This window comes from Phoenix dactylifera, chromosome 18, assembly GCF_009389715.1.
Source record: "Phoenix dactylifera cultivar Barhee BC4 chromosome 18, palm_55x_up_171113_PBpolish2nd_filt_p, whole genome shotgun sequence".
In the NCBI taxonomy this organism is placed as follows: Eukaryota; Viridiplantae; Streptophyta; class Magnoliopsida; order Arecales; family Arecaceae; genus Phoenix; species Phoenix dactylifera.
Window position 1 is genome coordinate 1,351,922 of NC_052409.1, and position 20,672 is coordinate 1,372,593.

The following is a 20,672-nucleotide window of genomic DNA, read 5'->3' on the forward strand; positions in this document are numbered from 1 at the left end:
TTCAGATGAAGCTTCCTCATCACCAATTTTTTGACTGCTTACTCCATGGCGCAGAGAACAGCAGCCGGATCTCCAGATGGCCAGAACAAACAAAAGAACTACCAAAGAAGCACCCGAGAACCTCTTCGCACCAACTCCCCTTGTTTTTGTCCGCTTCTCATAAATTAGCTGATGCTGCCGCCTTCCGCCGGTCGAGCTGCTGAAATTGAAGCACAGCTCGAAGGAAGTACAGGCGCAGCGAAGGGAGAACTCTATAAATATACGGCTCCACCTTGCGGCATTCCCATCCCCAAAACTCCATAGGGAAGATCTCTGGCTGACTGAAGCCTAGGCTACTCGTACCATTACCAAGGAGCTCTCCAATGGCTTGCAGACAAATGCTGGCTGTCCTTGCAGTAGCTGTGGTTGCCATGGCGATCCTTCCGGCAATGGCTCGAGCAACGGAATATGTGGTCGGCGATGACATGGGTTGGAACCTTGGAGTGAACTACACTGACTGGGCTCGGGGCAAGGTGTTCAGAGTCGGCGACTCGCTTGGTATCGATCCTCTTCTTCGATTCTCTAATGATCAAACTATTAATTATATACGCTATCATCCTTGGCCACATCATGATTGAATGCCTCAAAGTTAGAATCCAAGCCTCCCTGGCATTTCCCATAGTCACAGATTCTTATAAGATGCATTGAGATAAATGCAAGTGATTCCTGCCATCCATGCATATCTCATGTAGAGGACCGTTTCCACGAAGCCTATATATATGTATATATGGGCTTGGGTTATGCTCTAATCTTTGGAAAATTCAATCTTCCTCTGCATGACGGACATGGTTCATTCCCCAAGATAAACCATAGATTTAAATCTGACGGGTTTCTTAGAAGTCTAACGTAAGACAGTGCAAAGATTAGACAATATCTGGGGAAAAAAAATGGATGGATCTTGAACTTTATTTCTTTATAAATCTTGCAGTCTTTAGGTATGACCCTGAAAATCACAACGTCCTCAGGGTCAGTGGCCCAGATTTTCAGGCATGCAACAAGGTTTCAGCACAGGGGCCTCTAGCCTCTGGGGATGATGCGGTCCCACTCTCAAGTCCAGGGAAAAGATGGTACTTCTGTGGAAAGGCCGGGCACTGTGAATCCGGCCAGAAGCTTGTCATCACTGTCCTTCCAAGCTTGCAGGCTCCCGCTGCGTCCCCCACCCCTACCGCTCTGGTTCCCGGTTCCTCCAACAAGATTACGGTAGCAGAGTACCAGAGTTTCATGGTGGTGCTTGTGGCAGTTCTGACGACCTTCATGACTTAAAATGATAGATCGTTCTAATTTATCTTTGAGATTTCATTATGTACGTCAATTTAAAATTGGTTTGTTATGTTGTAATGTCTGCTCTCATTTGATTTACCATATTTAGAGTTTATATATGAGAAAGATGAATCCTTTTTGTCTAGCAAAACCCATTCAGAAACAAATTGCACTGAATAATAATTGATATATATATATATATATATATATATATATATATATATATATATATATATATATATATATATATATATATATATATCTACACATCCTATTTTTAAATGGATGGCCGTGGTTGCTGAGCCCACTCTCATGTTGATTCCCAAACTTGACAGCATCAGCTATTCCAGCTTGCCCATCTGTAAAAAATTATCCCTCAATGAGAAGCTGCTCTGGTTCAATATATTTAATGTACTTACACTACTAGGAATTGCACCCAGCTGTACGTCCTTATTCCGTCTTAAACACTATGAGAAATGAATTTATACCTGTCGCATCGAAACTAATCCCGAGAGATAGTGCAATGCATGGAATAACAGGATAGGATTGGCAAAAGGGCGGCATATAATATTGTGCACCGGAATAAAACTTTTCATGCAAGGCAGTTGGACACGAATTCGTCAAAGGTCTCCTAGCCTTTGAAAACTCTGTCAACTTTTGCACCGCCCTTTTGGAAGCCTTTAGAATTTCCTTCTGAAGTACCTTGGTTCACTAATAAATTAAAAGTCAGACTAAAAGCCAAGACATCGAAGGAAGAAATTATAAGACAAAAAGTCGGAGCCACGAGACCATGGTTTGGAAAGGTCGGAGGTTCGCATTCGATTACCTTTTTCATTTTTGACTTTTATAAAGGTGCTAACGTGCTTGCTATGATGGCATCATGGCAAATAAAAAATTCAAGAAACATACAAGTGGTCAGTGTAATCTTCCTTAAATCAGACATTATACAAACCGATGCCTCTAGCTTGATTGATATGGAAGGTGTTAACCATGTTATGGGCATATATATTAAGGAGAAAATATGACTGCTTTATGTTACTTGGCGAATCTCGTGTGGCCAGCCAGTTTATCTCATAATGGTGAACGCCAAGGGATGCTGTTGGTTGAAGACTTGAAGTCCGCTGAGCCACTGCATTTGAGTGTGATGCAGGACAAAGTTGGAGAACCGGGATTGAAGGGTGATGCAAATGAAGTTGTTTAAGGGTCCATACAAAAACGGTCAGCTGGTTGTATATCGAGAGGCAACAGGGCAGCCGAATGGGCGGTCTTATATATGTCCAACCACTTCGATGACACTCTTTAGATTAGAAAGAGAGAGTTGCCTGGTGTGCTTCGGAATTTATTATTTTTTGATTTTTTTTACTGTATCCGAATCCATTCTGCATGATACATTTGTCTCAGTAAAAAAAAAATGATCAGACGGCAAACTTGAAGGTCAGAAATCCCTCACAGCTCTACTTATAAAATATTTCTATAATTAAGACATAAAATAAATTCATATAGTTTTAGTTTACATTCAATTCATAAAAAAGCTAGTTGGTTTTCACTGAACAATAATCTCATCTAATTTTTTAAAAAATATAAAAATCTATTACCTCCTCGCATCAACTATATATATATATATATATATATATATATATATATATATATATATATATATAAGCCCAAAAAATATATTAGAACTAAAAACATGTCATTTATTTTAATTATTATTTTTTCAAATTAAGTACAATACACAGACAAAGGGTAGCAACATGATAGCGCTGCCCAATGTCAATTCGGATTCTTAAAATACATGGGTTGGTGCCAATAAAAAAATATATTATTAGTCATAAACCATGAACTATAAAGTTAAGCTGCCACATGCATGCAACCATTTGCAAAATATCACGTGCCGCTCACGACAGTGGGGGAGAGAGTTTGGTAATATTGTTTTCAGTTACAGCCTCCTCCGTCGATGCCGCCTTCTTCTCATGATTGTCTTCCTCCAACGCCCCATATTTAATTTCAGGCCGCAGCAATCGGCACTTTCTCCATTCCCAAAATAGCTAAAAGAACGAGGCGAGCAACGAAAAAAAAAAAAAAACTGAAATTTCCGGAATCCTAAAGACCTCTTGTCCAATAACCAAAAATTCTCCCCATGGCCTGCTTGAATTCGATCTTTCCAGGTTACTCGGCTTGATCCGAAGAGGGGAGCGATACGTAATTCCAGGTACCATGGATGACCCTCGTTTGCTCGGGATATTGGAAGTTTTCAGCTCCTTTTTAGGTTTGATCTTGCTCTGAGGCATGCTTGGATCGAAACCCATCTCTAATTGTTCCCGAATCTTATGATTTTGATTTCAAAATTGCAACTTTTAGTGCTATCTTGACCAATTGTTGTTTTCTTCTCTGCATGCATTCGAGTTTCTTCCCCTTATTTTGCTCGTTTGGGGTGTGGTGTGTTGTGGTAAGTTTCGATTTTTTTCGACCAGTTTTCTGTTCTATCCTGTCGGATTGGAGCTATGCCCAATTGATTGATATAAAGGTTAAGAAGCATGTCTTTAATTCGGATTTCTTATTGGAATTTCGGATGTTGATTTATATGAAAACTTCTAAAACTTGTATTGCGGAAATTTTTTAACTGTTGATGGCTTTAACTTTGGTCTGCAATGTGCAATCAGTTTATTGACAGATAGCATCAAAATGATCGCTTCGACTTTAATCGCCCAGATTAAAAATCTCAATTTTATAGGGCAGTGTTGGTCGGTCGTGGTTAAATTTGATTGGCAATTTGGATGGTAGCAGATGCACATTACATGGATTGAACAATTGAAGGCGTGGGAATTCTGCTGGTGTCTTGGAGACACACATGTTCAAGTGTTCGGGAATTGAAGAGATGGATAAGAATCTTCTAGAGTTTGGAAAGTTCTGTGTGCCAGATGACGTCGATGAGACCCATTTCTAATTTGAAGAATGGACGGTGAAATACCCAGTCCTCCAGGTCAGAGATTTGCGCAAGATTACAATTATTTGGTCGCAGGTGAGGTACCTTCAAACAAGCACTTGAATAACATCTCTGTTCGGACTGGCGAGGAGTTCTCCATGGATTTCCTTCAAGATCGAATCACACCAAGAGGAGCAACATTTAGACCTGGGATAGATCGTGGGCAAATGAAGAATGTAGGATGTAATAATTATCAGATTTTTCAGGCAGGCTATGAGGATCTTGCAGGCATTCTTGGGCTTGGAAGAACAGACTCTAATGGTTATTCTGATGTTTCTAATCCTAATTTGGCTAAAGGGCATTTGATGGATGGCAAGGCTATGGAACATATTGATAGAACAAGCAAAATTCATGGCGACAATAATAGGAAAGTGACAGAGAACTGTATGGATGAGTGTTCTGAACCTGGTCCTCTTTCTGAGCCCCTTCAAGGTTATCAGAATTGCCCTCGTGGACCTGGAGTCGTGGAAAGTCCTCAGTCCAGTAAAGTGAAATTCCTATGCAGCTTTGGTGGAAAGATCTTGCCGAGGCCAGGTGATGGGAAACTGAGATATGTTGGTGGTGAGACACGGATTATCTCCATCAGAAGGAATCTTTCATGGAAAGAACTTATGCAAAAAACCGTGAGCATTTGCAACCAACCTCACACCATCAAGTATCAGCTTCCTGGCGAAGATCTTGATGCTCTGATATCTGTTTCTACAGATGAGGATCTTCAGAATATGATGGAAGAGTACTATGGGCTTGAAAAGGCTGATGGATCTCAGAGACTTAGATTATTTCTCATATCCCTGATTGAATCTGATAACCCTTCTATAGATACTAGAGACTTGCATAGCAGCTCAGAGTACCAATATGTTGTTGCTGTGAATAACATACTAGAGCCAGGTCCCAGGAAAAGCTCAAGTGGTAATAGCTATTCAAGCCAAATGGGATATCATTTAGATAATTCTCCAAGATTTCAGAGAGATTCCCCTTCTTTTCCTCATTCTGATGTTATCAATGGACTTGCTGCTCCAGATCATGCTGGCATGTTCATGCATCTCCCTGGTCCACAGTTCTTTGTTAGTTCTCAAACTGCACCAAAGACCCCCACACAGTCACCTCCTTTTTCTCCAAGGCCAGTTCAGCAGAGAGATATGAGACATTCTAGCAATCAATCATATGATGATCAGTTTATAGCAGACCGACCACTGGAGAATTATCATGAGATTGATGCTAGCTATTGTCTACAAGGAGTACCAAAGCTGCATCCTAACATGCGTAGTGATGTTGAGATGCCGACTGTATCTCATGGAATGCCTTCTCAAAATCATAAGCACATCAGGGATTTTATTAATCCACCATTTACTCGCAATGACAGTGACTTAGGTTTATATCCATATTATGAAAAGCCTCCTCAAACTGAAAGAGCTTTTCATTCTGACAAATGCCCCAATCAGATAGGAGATTCACTGAGTTGGATATTGGGATCCAATGATTCAATTGGTCCACCTCAAGGTATGCCTCATGCATATTCTGATTCAGTGCTTCAAGAACAAGGTGAAAGGAATTTGTCTAATGCATCAGAAGGAACAACACCCTACATGGACTTTACAGCATCACCATTTTGTCAACAAATATGCCAAAATAACCTGCAGGAAGGAACAACACGATTCCATGAAAATATAGATATCAATCACCCAAATCTTTCTGATAAATTACAGAGAACCTTGTCCACCAGTCCTCAGGTTAGACCAGAATTTGCATATTCTTCTCATCATCCAGAAGTTCGTGGAAGAAATGAATCTAAGCACCAAATTGCCTATTATCCTGGTGAAGAACATCGACGTAAACAAAGATCTGATGACCTCAATTCTGGGTCACAAGACTGTTATGTGCAACATTGTTTGGCTGGAGATGCGGTTACACAGATGAATGAGAAAGGAGCTCTTCTTCCTCGGGATAAGAAACTTTATCATGATGATTTTAATGCAACACAAGAGACATCCATTTACAAGAGTAAGTTACTTGGCACAAATTACAACCCTGGTGGTATGCGTGGTGCTCATGTTTCTTCCCAGGAGTTAGAAGCATTAGAAAGTTCTGTTCCTACATCTTCACTTTTTTCTTCAAAATCTGATTCGGATAATCTCAAAGTGCATTCTCCTGGCAACCCATTTGATGGATCGAAGCCAGAAATTTCCACCAAAAGCTATGGAATTGCTAATAGTCTGCGTGGTGAATCATCTGAACCATTAAATGATCATCTTGCATGTGAAGGTGGCAATGTCATGGCTCTTCCACCTTCTGTTTCATGGCCAAAGGATTCTCTAGAAGCTCCACTTCCAAACAAATTTGCTGAAGACATTACTCCAGAGTGTTGTGGTGATAAAACTCCAAATGACCTAGTTTACGCATTATCAAGTGATCCTGTTTCTCATCTTCCTCCAGGCACAATGTCTCAGAAGGATAACCAAGGATACAAAGTATCAGGTTCTACAGCTCCACTTGTTACAGTCGGTGGCATTGGTCTGAGTCTAAACCTGCATGCTGATGACCCTCCGAGTTGGTCTTTCTTTCCAAATCCAGCCACAGGTAACATTTTAAAGAAAGAAGTTGTTCTTCTTGATTGGGACTCCATTAATCATCCTGATTCAGGCATCACTGACATGGATCATGAGGGCTGCGGTCTTGAACCATGGAAAGGAGGAGAGAACAGATCAATATGTAATGTGCATAACAATGTTGCACCGGAGACAGGGGTTATTATTGAAGATGTAACTGACAGTGTTCCTTCAGATATCCCAGCATTCCCAACAATTGTTCCTCATGTACTTCAGGAGGCAGTTGATGAAGTGGAAACTGGTGAAATCTCCTTGCCAAAAGTGACTGATGCAGAGAGCAACACTCCGGAGTCTGTTAGTGAGGTAAATATTGCGTGGTATTTATTTGAAATTCTCACTATTCTAAACCAACTGTTTCATACTACATCTGATGTATCATGTCTGTACTCTAGGATGCAAAAACTGATGAAAGAGATATGGATGAATCCATAAGTGATGCTGCAATTGCAGAGATGGAAGCTGGTATATATGGTTTGCAGGTATGGGCTGTATTTTATGCTTAATTGTGATATGCCATCTAACATGGTTTGAGCCCTAGCTTTACTAGCAAGCTAGACCATTGCCGGTTAGCTCATGTCATTTTGAAACTTGTGCTGGTGAGCTCTGTCTTCCTTGATTGCATGATCCACAAATTTCTGATCCATGAGTTATTTCACATTCAATGTGATGTTTACTACAGCAAAACAGGGAAAAATTTTTTTATCTTATGAAGCTGCTGAACCTGTTTTTGTTATGCAAATATTTGGAGAATTAAATGTATATTCATCTGTTTCCATACTCTCCTGAAACATTATAACTAAATTGGCCTAGCCGAAGAAGATTTAACACTACTTTGTCTGCTTATTGCCTAATGGGATATAGTGGATAATTATCAAAAGCCTTTGTTTCTTTTGCCTCTTTAATTGATTCAACTTGCTCTTGTAGTATTTTATCCAAAGTTCGCCATCTTGGTACCGGACCCTATACCAATGCCACATTAGCACTATATCGGTACAGTATGGTATGGAAACTTTTCAGCATATTGAGTCTCGGTACGCCTACCGTACTGGATACTCGTACTGAACTAGTACGGTACGGTACATTCTGTGCCACCAGAGTTCGGGTTGGTACCGTGAACCATGATTTTATCAGAGCATTGCTCTTTACTACTTGTTTAATACGTAATCCATCATATTATATTATTTCAATAATATGTGGATGATTTGTATTTCATGGGTTATGGATAGGAGTATTTGTAAATCATTTTATGTATTTCTTAATGCCTATCACTATGTATTTTAAAAATCTTGCTGCCTTTTCTACATCTACAGTGTTTGCAGGTTCTCTTATATTACATGCTTCTCTTTTGTTTTATTTTCTTTCGCTTGTATATATTTCAACTCCTTTTGAACCTTTTATGATCATTCTCTATTGCATCTGCCCTTGCTGTGCCATTTGCAAATGCAAAGCTTGTGACTGTAGACTACAGAACCTGTAGCTGTATAGCAGAATATGCTATTCTTCTTTCCCTTCATTAAATCTCACTATAAACAATTTTCAATTAATTTTTAAAAAAATATGATTCTTTGAAAAAATTGAAGTTATTAAATATATGTTATTCTCAAAAATCTTTTGGCTCTTATTTCACTGAGTAGAGCTCGGTGACCAAATTTTTTATCTTCCACTGATTCATATTCTCCCAATGTTCCTAGTTTTTCATACTAAAGTTTCTATAGTAATGAGTTATCAAAAATCTTTTTTAGCTCTTATTTCACTGAGTGAAACAGGCTGGCCAAATTTTTTATCTTCTGCTGCTTCATATTCTCCCAATTTTCCTAGTTATTCATACAAAAGTTCTATAAAGCAATGAATTATTGTATGCATATTCTCCCTTTCCCTCATGTTCACAGACATCTGTTCATTTCTCAGTGCTAAATGATATATCGCTATTTATCTAAATCTGGTAGTTTCTTTTTTTTTGAGAAAATCTAAAACTGAAAGTTTCATATGCTGATGAGCAGATCATAAGAAATGCTGACCTTGAAGAGCTACGTGAATTGGGATCTGGTACATTCGGAACTGTCTTCCATGGAAAGTGGCGGGGAACAGATGTTGCAATTAAGCGGATTAAGAAAAGTTGCTTTTCAGGGAGATCATCTGAACAAGAGCGATTGGTGCGTTGAGAACATGATCACTACTGATGTATTTTTTGCTTTTATTAATTTTTATCTTTTTTGGTTTGTAGCTTCTGTAATATTTCTTATGATTGCACACATCCCCTTCTCACTATTTAGGATGACCATAGGCAAAGAACCCTGTCCCATCCATTTGAGTTTGGGTTGTGAAGTCCTCTTCAGGGATCATATCTATTCGGGTTAGACCTGCCATCTAGTCATGCTTTTCATATCTTTCGTCACACCTAGACAAAATTAGGTCTACCCAATATACCTTCTTCTGCAAATTTATCACCCCCATACCCATCTTGGACTGATGCATGGAAAGAAATCAGAAAGCTTTTGTAAAACAAATAGACATGATTGACTTTTAGAAAGCATGGTAAAACTAGCATACATGTAAAAGAAGAATGGATCTAGAGTAGATTAGGTGTGTTTTAGGTGTTTCCTTTTTGGGTTTCTTCTCTGTTAAAAATAAAAGAGAAAATATAAAAGGTCCTCAGCTCCTCGCCTTTCAAACCAGAACAAGGGCCTTTCTCGGCTGAAGGACAGGATTGGTCTCAAACCGGAGGAATGAATGAAGTTCAGTGGCTTTTCGCAGTTGAGCCGGCCATAGCTAGAACCCCTGTTCAATCTCATAGGGCTGAAGGAAAAAGAGTCTGGAGGTTCCCCCCCTCCAAGAATCAGTCAGCTGCATGGTATCAATAATGGTTTTGGTGAGGTGGGAAAGAAAGATAAGATCACAACTATTGGTAACTCAAGGATAGTCCTCTACTCCTGCCCTCGATCTTTGTTCCTTTTTGGATAGCTCTCTCCCTCTAACCATCAACTAGCCTGAAAGAAGAATATTTACATTTTCTCTGAAAGAAAAGGAACATTTCTTTAGTTTCTCATTAGTTGATTTTAGGTTGATACCTGTTGCTGGTGGTCCAAACCGAGAACGATTGGCACAACGGTGTGAACGGGGTTCCCTTGGAGTTGGGTTGATTGCGCTCCACCTTCCACCGGAAAACCTGCAGGCAAGCCTCGCACCACCACTGGGGTAGTGGGGGCCCTCCGACGATCAAGTCAGAGGAGATTGAAGGAGAAGGAGAGATAGTAGTAACGGATAAGAGAATACTCTGGAAAACCTTTGCTTACCCTCCCCCTCCCCCCCCAGTCCCATATATATCAGGCTGGGGGGTTTTTCCGGGGATTCGTCATCGTGTGGCACGATGGGGCTGCCACTGACATGGCCGTTACAGGGCGTCGTGGGGCAGCGCTGGGTACGGCCCTGGCAGGGCATAGTGGAGCTCCGCTTTGTACGGCTGTTACAGGGGATCGTGGGGCAGCGCCGGATACGGCCGTTGCAGGGAGTAGTGGAGCAGGGGGCCGCGGCGTGCCTCAGAGGAACAGTCTGTTGTTGTCGAGAGATTGCCGACTCGGGGTCGGATGACTGGATCAGGGGGCAGCCGACTCGGGGTCGGGCTGCGGAGACGTAGATATCCGACTCGGGGTCGGATTGCTGGATCAAGGGGCAGCCGACTCGGGGTCGGGCTGCGGAGCCGAAGATATCCGACTCGGGGTCGGATTGCTGGATCAAGGGGCAGCCGTAGTCTTCCTGGGCGCGCGTGCCGGTCACGTGGGGCATGGTGGCTAAATTCCCCCGTAACAGTAGCCCCCACTTCCGAGCCTGGAACCAGGAGGGGAACGGGTGAAGGGAGTGATGCTTCGAGATTGCCGCCATCCCTCGGAAAGGCGCGCGCGCTTCGAGCTCCCCGCCTCCTTTATGGCGTATAGCGGTTGTCGCTGATCTGGCCGTCTGCGGATTTCGGCGGACATCCTTCCTTAATGGCGTCGATTCGCCTTTGGGGCGCGAGCGATCCTTCGGCAGCCAGGCGTCCTCTGGCGTCATTGCCTGCTGATTCTCTAACTGCCTCCCTACCCCTTGCGGACGTGCCCGGCGTTCCCGACCCAGGGGTTCCTCCAAGCTGACCCTCTGTACCTTTCTTTGCCCTTTTCTTTGTATGTTGGCGTTTTGCCAAGTTGTATGGGTCTCGGCCCTGAAACAATGAAAGTTAATGCAAATAGAGTGTTTCTTCATTTCACTTTCGTCCTTCCTCTTTTTAACTTTTGGTAGCGTCTCGCCGACTCCTAACTCTTGAAGTTCTTCCGGCGCTAGGCCAGGCATCCGAGGGTTAGGCCTCAGGAAATTCTTCCGGCGCTAGGCCAGGCATCCGAGGGTCAGGCCTCAGGAAATTTTTCCGGCGCTAGGCCAGGCATCCGAGGGTTAGGCCTCAGGAGCCAGGCATCCGAGGGTTAGGCCTCAGGAAATTCTTCCGGCACTAGGCCAGGCATCCGAGGGTTAGGCCTCAGGAAATTCCGCTCGTTAGTCGGCCAAGGCTGGCGCAAGCCGAGGCGACCGGTCGGGGCTTCAGGCTAGTCTGCTCCCGGGATGATCATCGGGTTAGCCTGGCATCCGAGGGCCGAGCCTCGGGAAATTCCGCTCGTTGGTCGGCCAAGGCTGGCGCAAGCCGAGGCGACCGGTCGGGGCTTCAGGCTAGTCTGCTCCCGGGATGATCATCGGGTTAGCCTGGCATCCGAGGGCCGAGCCTCGGAAAATTCCGCTCGTTGGTCGGCCAAGGCTGGTGCAAGCCGAGGCGACCGGTCGGGGCTTCAGGCTAGTCTGCTCCCGGGATGATCATCGGGTTAGCCTGGCATCCGAGGGCCGAGCCTCGGGAAATTCCGCTCGTTGGTCGGCCAAGGCTGGCGCAAGCCGAGGCGACCGGTCGGGACTTCAGGCTAGTCTGCTCCCGGGATGATCATCGGGTTAGCCTGGCATCCGAGGGCCGAGCCTCGGAAAATTCCGCTCGTTGGTCGGCCAAGGCTGGCGCAAGCCGAGGCGACCGGTCGGGGCTTCAGGCTAGTCTGCTCCCGGGATGATCATCGGGTTAGCCTGGCATCCGAGGGCCGAGCCTCGGGAAATTCCGCTCGTTGGTCGGCCAAGGCTGGCGCAAGCCGAGGCGACCGGTCGGGGCTTCAGGCTAGTCTGCTCCCGGGATGATCATCGGGTTAGCCTGGCATCCGAGGGCCGAGCCTCGGGGAATTCCGCTCGTTGGTCACGCGCCTGTCGCTTGCCGCTCGACGAGATTTCTCCGTGGCCAGCTACGATCGTGTTTCTCCTCTTCTCCAAGCGTCGCCTGGGGAACACCAGAAGGGTATTAAATGCTAATTGAAGCGTTACTTGGGAAATCGGATCGCCAGTTGCTGCTTGCAAGGAGTGTCAGTTAAGCGGCCGCGATACGCGCGCTCTTCGAGGCGGATGCGGCCTGAGCGCGAGCGGAGATACGTGGGCCGCGGGATACACGCTGCCCGGAGTGTCCTGCGTGAAGAATGCAATTAAGGAGAACGACTCTTAGGAGATCGTGGGAGGATACGCCTCGAGAGCCGGAACGGCTCCGGATTCGGTGCGCCCGCCTTTATTGGAGCCACCCGCATCGGAACGACCGGGGGGCCTCAGTTTGGCTATAAATACAAGTGCAGGCGCGGTGGAGCCTGCCAAGCCGGAGCTATTCAGGTTGCCATGGTTCGTGGACCTCCTCTCCGGCGTGTGGCTGGGAAACCCCCGCCGGAGGAACGGGAGGCGCGCCCCTCGCGACTTCCGCCAACTAGCCGTTTCATCTGGGATCAACAGGGAGGTTCTCCCCGGCGGAACTCCGCTCTAGGCGTTTCATCCGGGATCACATCCCCCCTCTTTTCAGCCCCGCCTCCCGATTGAGCTCTGCGCCAGACGCCTCATCCGGGTTCGCGCCTCCTCGCGCTTTTCTCCCTTGTGTTCCTTCCCTCCCCTTCTCCTGGGGAGGACCGGAATATTCCTTGGAGGTGGCGTTCCTCTGGAGGCAGCGGGAACTCCTCCTTCGTCCACTTCTTCTTCGTCCGCGCCGGCTCTTTGTCTTTTGCGTGAGGCGTCGATGGCGCCTCCGGGGAGAAGCACCCACGCCCGGTGGGATTGCAGCTGCTTCGGATGGAGGGTTCGGGATCCCAGATCTTCAGCTCCACGGAGTCTCCACCTCTTCCTTGTTTTCTTTACTCCCCAATTCCCCTCTGGGAATTCTTTGTAATCACACGAACACACCGTTGTAACCAGGAATTATTGAAATAAAAAGAATTGTACATTTTTCGAACTGTCTTCCTGGCTTTGTCGTTCTACTGGTAATACACCCGCAGGTTAGCGGAATTCCAGCTCCTCGGAATTTCTCGACCATCTAGGGCCTCCAACTGGTAGGAGCCAGGTCGGTATAGTCGATGCACATCCTCCACTTCCCGCTCGCCTTCCGGACAAGTACAACATTTGCCAGCCACTCGGGGTAGCTTACCTCCCTTATGAATCCTGCCTCCAAGAGCTTGTCTACCTCCTGGTCGACCATCCGGATCCGATCCGGGGCACAGTGTCTCTTCTTCTGCTTTATTGGTCGGTGGGTCGGGTCGACGTTGAGGGCGTGAGAAATGACCTCCGGGTCGATCTCAGGTACATCGGCCGCCGACCAGGCAAATACATCGGCATTGGCTCGGAGGAATTCCACCAACCGGGCCCGAGCTCCCGGGTCGAGATTGGCGCCGACCCGGATCGCCCGGTCGGGGCGGCCTTCCTCAAGGGGAACTTCGACCACACCCTCGGCTGGCTCCCCCTGCCGCAAGGCCACCTCGTCTCTGGCGTCAAGGGACTCGACGCTTAGGGCTTCCACGGGCTTCTTCCCTTTGAGAGTCGCTAGGAAACATTGCCGTGCGGTCGGTTGGTCACCTCGGACCTCTCCGATCCCAGCCGCCGTGGGGAACCGCATGAGCAAGTGGTACGTAGAGACCACCGCACGAAGGGCGTTCAGTCCGGGTCGTCCGAGGATAGCGTTGTAGGCCGAGGGAACACGGACGACCAAGAACCCGAGTCGCACCGTGGCTTCTGCGGGTGCAACGCCCGCAGTCACAGGCAGCTCGACGACTCCTTCGGCCGGGACAGCGTCACCAGTGAATCCGATGAGGGGGGTGGATGTTTTGTGCAACAATTGTCTGGACAAGCTCATCTTTTGGAAGGCCTTGTAAAACAAAATATCGGCTGAGCTTCCACTATCAACAAGAACACGCCTTACATCATAGTTTGCCATAGTGAGGGAGATCACCATGGCGTCATCGTGGGGAGTCTGAACCCCCTTTACATCCTCATCAGAAAAGGTGATTACATTGCCGACCCTCTGCCTCTTTACGACGGCCATCCCTGATGCTTCCGCCGAGCCCCCTGCGTTCCTCACAGGCCGAGAGCAGCCCCCAGTGATAGTATGGATCACGCCCGCAACGGGTCGGTTCTGCTCCCGAGGCTCCGGAGGAGCCGGGTCGGCCGGACGCGGGTCCGCGGGGGGACGTCGGTCGCTCACATATCGACCGAGACGCCCCCGACGGATGAGAGCCTCGATCTCGTCCCGAAGCTGGAAGCAGTCCTCCGTGTCGTGGCCGTGGTCTCGGTGGTACTCACAGTACGCCCGAGAGGGCCTCTTCCCGGAGATCTTCCGCATCTGTCTCGGAGCCGGGAGATCCTCCCGCCCCTTGATCTCCATAAGGATCTGGGCCCGGGGAGTCAGGAGAGGGGTGTACCGGTTGAAACGTCGAGGCGGAGAACGAGGGCGTGGGGCGCCGTGGTTTCTCGCCGGCGACGGGCTTCTGCGCCGACGCTGGGGCGTCGGGCTCCTCCTCTGGCGTGCCTCTTTTCGCCTTTTCTTTCCAAGCTTTGGAGGGATCTCGGCGGCCTCCTTGCTCCGGTGGGCGGCCGCCTCCTCGGCGTCCGCATACTGGTTCGCCCGGGACAACAGCTCCGGGAAGCTCCGTGGCAGGCGTTTATCCAGGGAGAAGGTGAGTCTGCCCTTTCGGAAGCCACGCTTCAGGGCTGAAAGGGCCACCTCCTGACTCAGGTTCCGGACCTCCAGCGTAGCCTTGTTGAAGCGGGTAAGATAATCCCGCAGGCTCTCTCCCTCGTTTTGCCGGACATCAAAGAGGGAGTCGGAGACCAGTCGCCGCCGGCTACTGACGGCGAAGTGAGTGATGAAGAGGCGAGTGAACTGGTCGAAGGACCGGATCGAGTCAGCCTCCAGCCCGGCGAACCACGCCCTCGCCGGGCCACGGAGGGTTGCCGGGAAAGCTTTGCAGAGAAGGGGATCTGATGCTCCGTGGAGGAGCATGAGGGTCCTGAAACTCTCGACGTGATCCCGAGGGTCCGCCGCCCCGTCATAGGGCTTGATCGCCGGCATTTTGAACCCCGGCGGATTCGAGGTCCGCAGGATCCTCGAGGCGAGCGCCGGCTGGGAGGAGATCTCTAAGTCGGCGAAGGGATCTTTGGAATGGCCCTTCAGGACCTGGAGTTGTCGGTGGAGATCGTCCACCCGCCGGTCCAGGGAACGCGACCGGTGGGTGGGAGACAAGGAGCGGCGAGAGGGGGATCGGCCGGAGCGCGGGTTCCTCGAGGACTGGGGGGTCTGGGAACGCGCCCGGGCCCGCCTCTCGTACCCCGCGCAGCTCCGGTGGGAAGGTCCCGGCAGAATGGAGCGTGCTCGAGAATCCTCCTCGCGTCGGCGCTCCTCCCCATGGGAGAGGAAGGAACGCGGGTTAAGGAGGACAGGCGAACGCTCAGGCAGCGGCGGCTCCTGAGCCTGCTGCGGCGCCCGGGACATTGCACCCTGCAGATTCTGCACCGCCTCCGCGAGGGTGCGAACCTGCTGGGTTAGCTGGTCGAACTGGGCGGCTTCGACCATCTGAATGGGCGGTGGGGCGGTGGAGTGTTGCTGAGGGCGTGTTAGAGATGCAGCGGCTTCCCGGCCAGAGGCGCGAGAGGCCCCGCGACCGGAAGCATTGGAAGCTCCACGACCACCTCGCCGTGCCATTACGATCGCTCTAAGATCCGGGCCCTCCTTCTAGCGCCAACTGTTGCTGGTGGTCCAAACCGAGAACGATTGGCACAGCGGTGTGAACGGGGTTCCCTTGGAGTTGGGTTGATTGCGCTCCACCTTCCACCGGAAAACCTGCAGGCAAGCCTCGCACCACCACTGGGGTAGTGGGGGCCCTCCGACGATCAAGTCAGAGGAGATTGAAGGAGAAGGAGAGATAGTAGTAACGGATAAGAGAATACTCTGGAAAACCTTTGCTTACCCTCCCCCTCCCCCCCCAGTCCCATATATATCAGGCTGGGGGGTTTTTCCGGGGATTCGTCATCGTGTGGCACGATGGGGCTGCCACTGACATGGCCGTTACAGGGCGTCGTGGGGCAGCGCTGGGTACGGCCCTGGCAGGGCATAGTGGAGCTCCGCTTTGTACGGCTGTTACAGGGGATCGTGGGGCAGCGCCGGATACGGCCGTTGCAGGGAGTAGTGGAGCAGGGGGCCGTGGCGTGCCTCAGAGGAACAGTCTGTTGTTGTCGAGAGATTGCCGACTCGGGGTCGGATGACTGGATCAGGGGGCAGCCGACTCGGGGTCGGGCTGCGGAGCCGTAGATATCCGACTCGGGGTCGGATTGCTGGATCAAGGGGCAGCCGACTCGGGGTCGGGCTGCGGAGCCGAAGATATCCGACTCGGGGTCGGATTGCTGGATCAAGGGGCAGCCGTAGTCTTCCTGGGCGCGCGTGCCGGTCACGTGGGGCATGGTGGCTAAATTCCCCCGTAACAATACCAGTAATAAATATATGCTCAAAACTTTTTTCTGTTGGACCTGGAACCTTCTGATGCATTCCAACAACAATTCCATCTTTATGGGATTGGGCTTGGTTATGTAAAAGAAAATGCATTCTTTTTTCTTTTCTTTTGGTGTATCTGAAAAGAAAATGCAACTAAAAATGTTATTTGTGGTGTTGCATGTCTCTACTTGAATGAGAGTCTTTAACATCTCGCATTGTCAGAATGAAGATACGGGATTTTCCATTATCGCATGTGAGTGCTATATATACAAGAAAATATGAACATGCATTAGATAAAATTTCTATTATTTCAGCACTATACCTTCAACAGTTTTGGAGGCCTGGAGTAACCTAAGCTAAAGGAGAAGTCTCCTTCAAAAGAGGGGTGACACATCTAAAATGGATGTAATAATTACAAATCATGCATCTGGAGAGGCAAATTTTTTCTTTATTTCTCCAGCACCAAAAGGAAGACACACTTAGTTGCATTGGAACTAATGTAGCAAATGCGGATAAGCCATAATAGAACCTTAGATTAACTTTTTTGATTAAACCAGCACTAATGTAGAAAACTATATCTGACTCTTGCATCCTCTAGCTTCGACTTATTTTCATCTTACCTGATTGTACCACATGAATTACTCTCAAGAGTACCCATATTTGTGAGCTTAAAATATTACATGTATAAATAATTGCATCTATTTTGCAAGTTGATAAGTTACTTATGCTGTTGGATCATTATTCTCTTGGTTCTGCAGACCAAGGATTTCTGGAGGGAGGCACAGATCCTGTCAAATCTTCACCATCCAAATGTGGTTGCATTTTATGGGGTTGTTCCTGATGGAGCTGGGGGAACACTGGCCACTGTAACAGAATTTATGGTGAATGGATCGCTCAGGCATGTCCTACTAAGGAAGGATAGGTGAGCATACCATAGTTTCTGGTATATTGTTTCATCTTATTTCTTTATGACTAGGACAGGATTGTGCTTAAAATGTACTCTGCAGGGCACTTGACCGCCGTAAAAGGCTGATAATTGCAATGGATGCAGCTTTTGGGATGGAATACTTGCACTCAAAGAACATAGTTCATTTCGATTTGAAATGTGACAACTTACTAGTTAACTTGAGAGATTCCCAAAGACCAATCTGCAAGGTAGTGCCAGAAATTGCAAGTCTACTTTGACACTTATTGAGCAGTCGATCTGGTATATTAGAATCATGTTTCATATAAAGCTACATTTCCTACTATCATTTGATCTTTGCTTCTGGAAAACTTGTTATTGATGTTTAGTGTTTGCCTCGGTCCAGGTTTTGTTCTGCATTGGCACATCTGCAGTATATATGAAATTAATAAAGAAAAGCAGGGCGAGTGGGGGAAGGTTGGTAGGGACGGGGGTGGGTTGGTTTGTAGTCAGCGTTAAAAAGGAACTAGAGTAGGAGGGCTCAACGAACAAGCGTAGAGCATAAATGTGGCTTTGAAAAGATGCAGCTGGAAATTTCTAAATTTTTTCCTGGAAGAATATATGGTTGTGAAGATATCGCTGTTTTAGCTTTAAAGTGGTTTCAAAAGAATAGCTAATATTGTTGTCGTCGCTGTTGGAATCTAAACTTAGAATTCAAATAGTTTATTAGTGAGAATTTGGAAATCGCATTTGCAGGTTGGAGACTTTGGATTATCAAGAATTAAACGCAATACCTTGGTTTCCGGTGGTGTACGAGGAACCCTTCCTTGGATGGCACCCGAGTTGTTGAATGGAAGCAGTAGCCGGGTTTCTGAAAAGGTACCTAGTCCATTTGGTAGTTTATACATTTCATGAGGGAAGCTAACTGTATATTTGGGCTATTGTAGGTTGATGTTTTCTCATTTGGAATAGCAATGTGGGAAATCCTCACCGGCGAGGAACCCTATGCAAACATGCATTGCGGCGCAATCATAGGTAAATCTGTTTTTAAACTTCCAGAGAAATAAAGGCTTGCTTAAATCTTGTTATCGAGTTATGGATGTGCAGGAAATAAGAGTGTAGAGTATTTGATGGGGATGATCTCATTTCTTTCTTTTTTGCATATTTTTGGATCATGGAGTTTAGGATAACATTGCCTACTCTTTCAGGGAAAAGGTAACATATAATGCAGTGAGGATTTCACATAATTCCAAATTATTTCTTGTTTTCTTCCTCATCTCAGAAAAATGACCTTTGACAGGTAGTAATCGGAAAGATTTCCCCTTGTTTTGCTAAAGCAACCTGAATCAGTAAATAAAATAAGTGGCAAAATTTATAAATAGGTGACTCGAGCTGCTCTTACCTCTTTCATGTAAATGGTAACCTAATTTATAGTACAATTTTGTCCGCATGATGTATCATGAAAAGGTGATTTCTTAGCTGCATTAGCAGGCAAGATCCAATTATTTTTTTTTTTATCATTAACAAGATCTATTGCTGTAGTTGATTATTTGCAGTAATTTGTGGATGGAGTATGATTTTTTTTAAGAAACAAAATGCTGCATGTGCCAATCAATTATCTGTTAGGTGTCATGCGAATCAATCAATTGCATGTCTAGTTCTGCAATAATAATCTATGTTGCGAAATGTGAAGGAGGAATTGTGAACAACACTCTTCGGCCACCAATTCCTGAGCGCTGCGATCCTGAATGGAGGCGGCTAATGGAAGAGTGCTGGTCACCTGATCCTGCCGTCCGCCCCTCATTTACTGAGATTACTGATAGGCTACGTGCTATGTCAGTGGCTCTTCTTCAGTCGAGGGGACAGACTCATGCAAACAGATGAAGATCATTAGAGAGAATCTGATTAATTCTGAGCATAGGCTATCAAGCCTTCTGTCCCTTTTATTAGAATTGTTTTTTTGCCTTTTTTTTTTTCTTGGATCTTTTTCATTTTGGGGGGATTGAGCTTCAGCTGAGAGAGAGTTGAGTCCGATTCAAGTTGAGGTATATGCTATATCGACACTGTTTATAAGAGTATAAAAAGCGTGTTCCTTTTTTCGTTTCCTTCATAAAAGATATGATTATTCAGTTCTTTTTTCTGGGTGTAAAGCGTATTTTGGTGCGAGTATGTTATTTATGAGTCATAAAAATGTAAGAAAAGCTGAAATGTTGCTTCAAATTATAGCAGATTTGTTCATTATATTTTACTCTTTCTCTCTCTCTCCCTCACATCGGAGTTCTCGATGGTTCAGAATTTGATTGCACTGAGACTGTGAAATGGATTATAATGGAATGAGGCCGTCGAATATTCGCAGCCGGTAGTGCCCTCTGCATCACATCTAGAAAAACTTTTAGTATGAACAAATGGAAGTCAGATGGCAGGGACTATAATTGCCTGATTCACTGGTTCGTTCAGTTCGTAAATCGCTAGAGCTCGAAGAATCAGGTGCCTAGGATATGTCGAGAACAACTAACTCTTTTAATAAATAAATAAATAAATATGATTCTATATCAGAATTTATCTTGATTCATAGTGGCATTCTCTAATTCTCTTTAGTTCTGGTTACGCCAGATAAAAAAGTCGGCAGAGATGTGGGTTCTTCCATCCATGCCAAAAGGTGCACCATACGAAATGGAGTTTCCTCGAGCTGTGGAAACGCGGCACTATTTTATTTATTTACAAAAGCCAGTGATGCGTTCTGAGGAAAAAAAGTTAGCTTCCATCCTTGAGCTGTGGAAAGGCGGCATAGGCAAGACGAAGGCCCGAGGGTTTTGATCGGCCTAAACCTGAAGAAAATTCAGTCATCAAAAGGCAACTTTTTTGACCTAATCGCACAACTCGATACAGAAGATTGATGACGGCTCGCCTTCTGAACAGATTCCACCCTTATATTTACTTCGTATAAATCTGAAAACAAAGAGCTGGCGTTTACAGAGCTGAAATTTCTTGGTAAAAAAATATCGCAAGATTAACTGCTGCAGAGACTACTATTTT

At 46.5% G+C, this 20,672-nt stretch overlaps 2 protein-coding genes across 12 annotated transcripts; both read left to right on the forward strand.

Annotated features, from left to right (window-relative positions):
• The first annotated feature begins 362 nt into the window (after positions 1-362).
• On the forward strand, positions 363-1,302 carry LOC103707029 (blue copper protein 1a-like). The gene is made up of 2 exons (XM_008791357.2): positions 363-537; positions 968-1,302. The coding sequence occupies exons 1-2, from the start codon at positions 363-365 to the stop codon at positions 1,300-1,302; spliced, it is 510 nt and encodes a 169-aa protein (XP_008789579.2).
• A 1,906-nt stretch (positions 1,303-3,208) lies between these two features.
• LOC103706982 lies at positions 3,209-19,884 on the forward strand. Of its 11 annotated transcripts, none has more exons than XR_005506790.1 (10): positions 3,209-3,511; positions 3,963-7,194; positions 7,284-7,370; positions 8,892-9,044; positions 17,491-17,654; positions 17,740-17,939; positions 18,043-18,515; positions 18,584-18,671; positions 18,744-18,851; positions 18,937-19,120. XR_005506790.1 is itself a non-coding variant. In XM_039115332.1 (10 exons), the coding sequence occupies exons 2-9, from the start codon at positions 4,255-4,257 to the stop codon at positions 18,824-18,826; spliced, it is 3,786 nt and encodes a 1,261-aa protein (XP_038971260.1). In that variant the 5' UTR covers positions 3,210-3,511; positions 3,963-4,254; the 3' UTR covers positions 18,827-18,851; positions 18,937-19,120. The 11 variants fall into 11 exon arrangements, 9 of the variants coding, with proteins under 9 accessions (XP_038971260.1, XP_026660413.2, XP_038971259.1 ...); XM_039115332.1 differs by having other exon boundaries at positions 3,210-3,511; positions 17,740-17,887; positions 18,393-18,515; XM_026804612.2 differs by having other exon boundaries at positions 3,210-3,511; positions 17,740-17,887; positions 18,393-18,515; positions 18,822-18,851.
• The last annotated feature ends 788 nt before the right edge of the window (positions 19,885-20,672 follow it).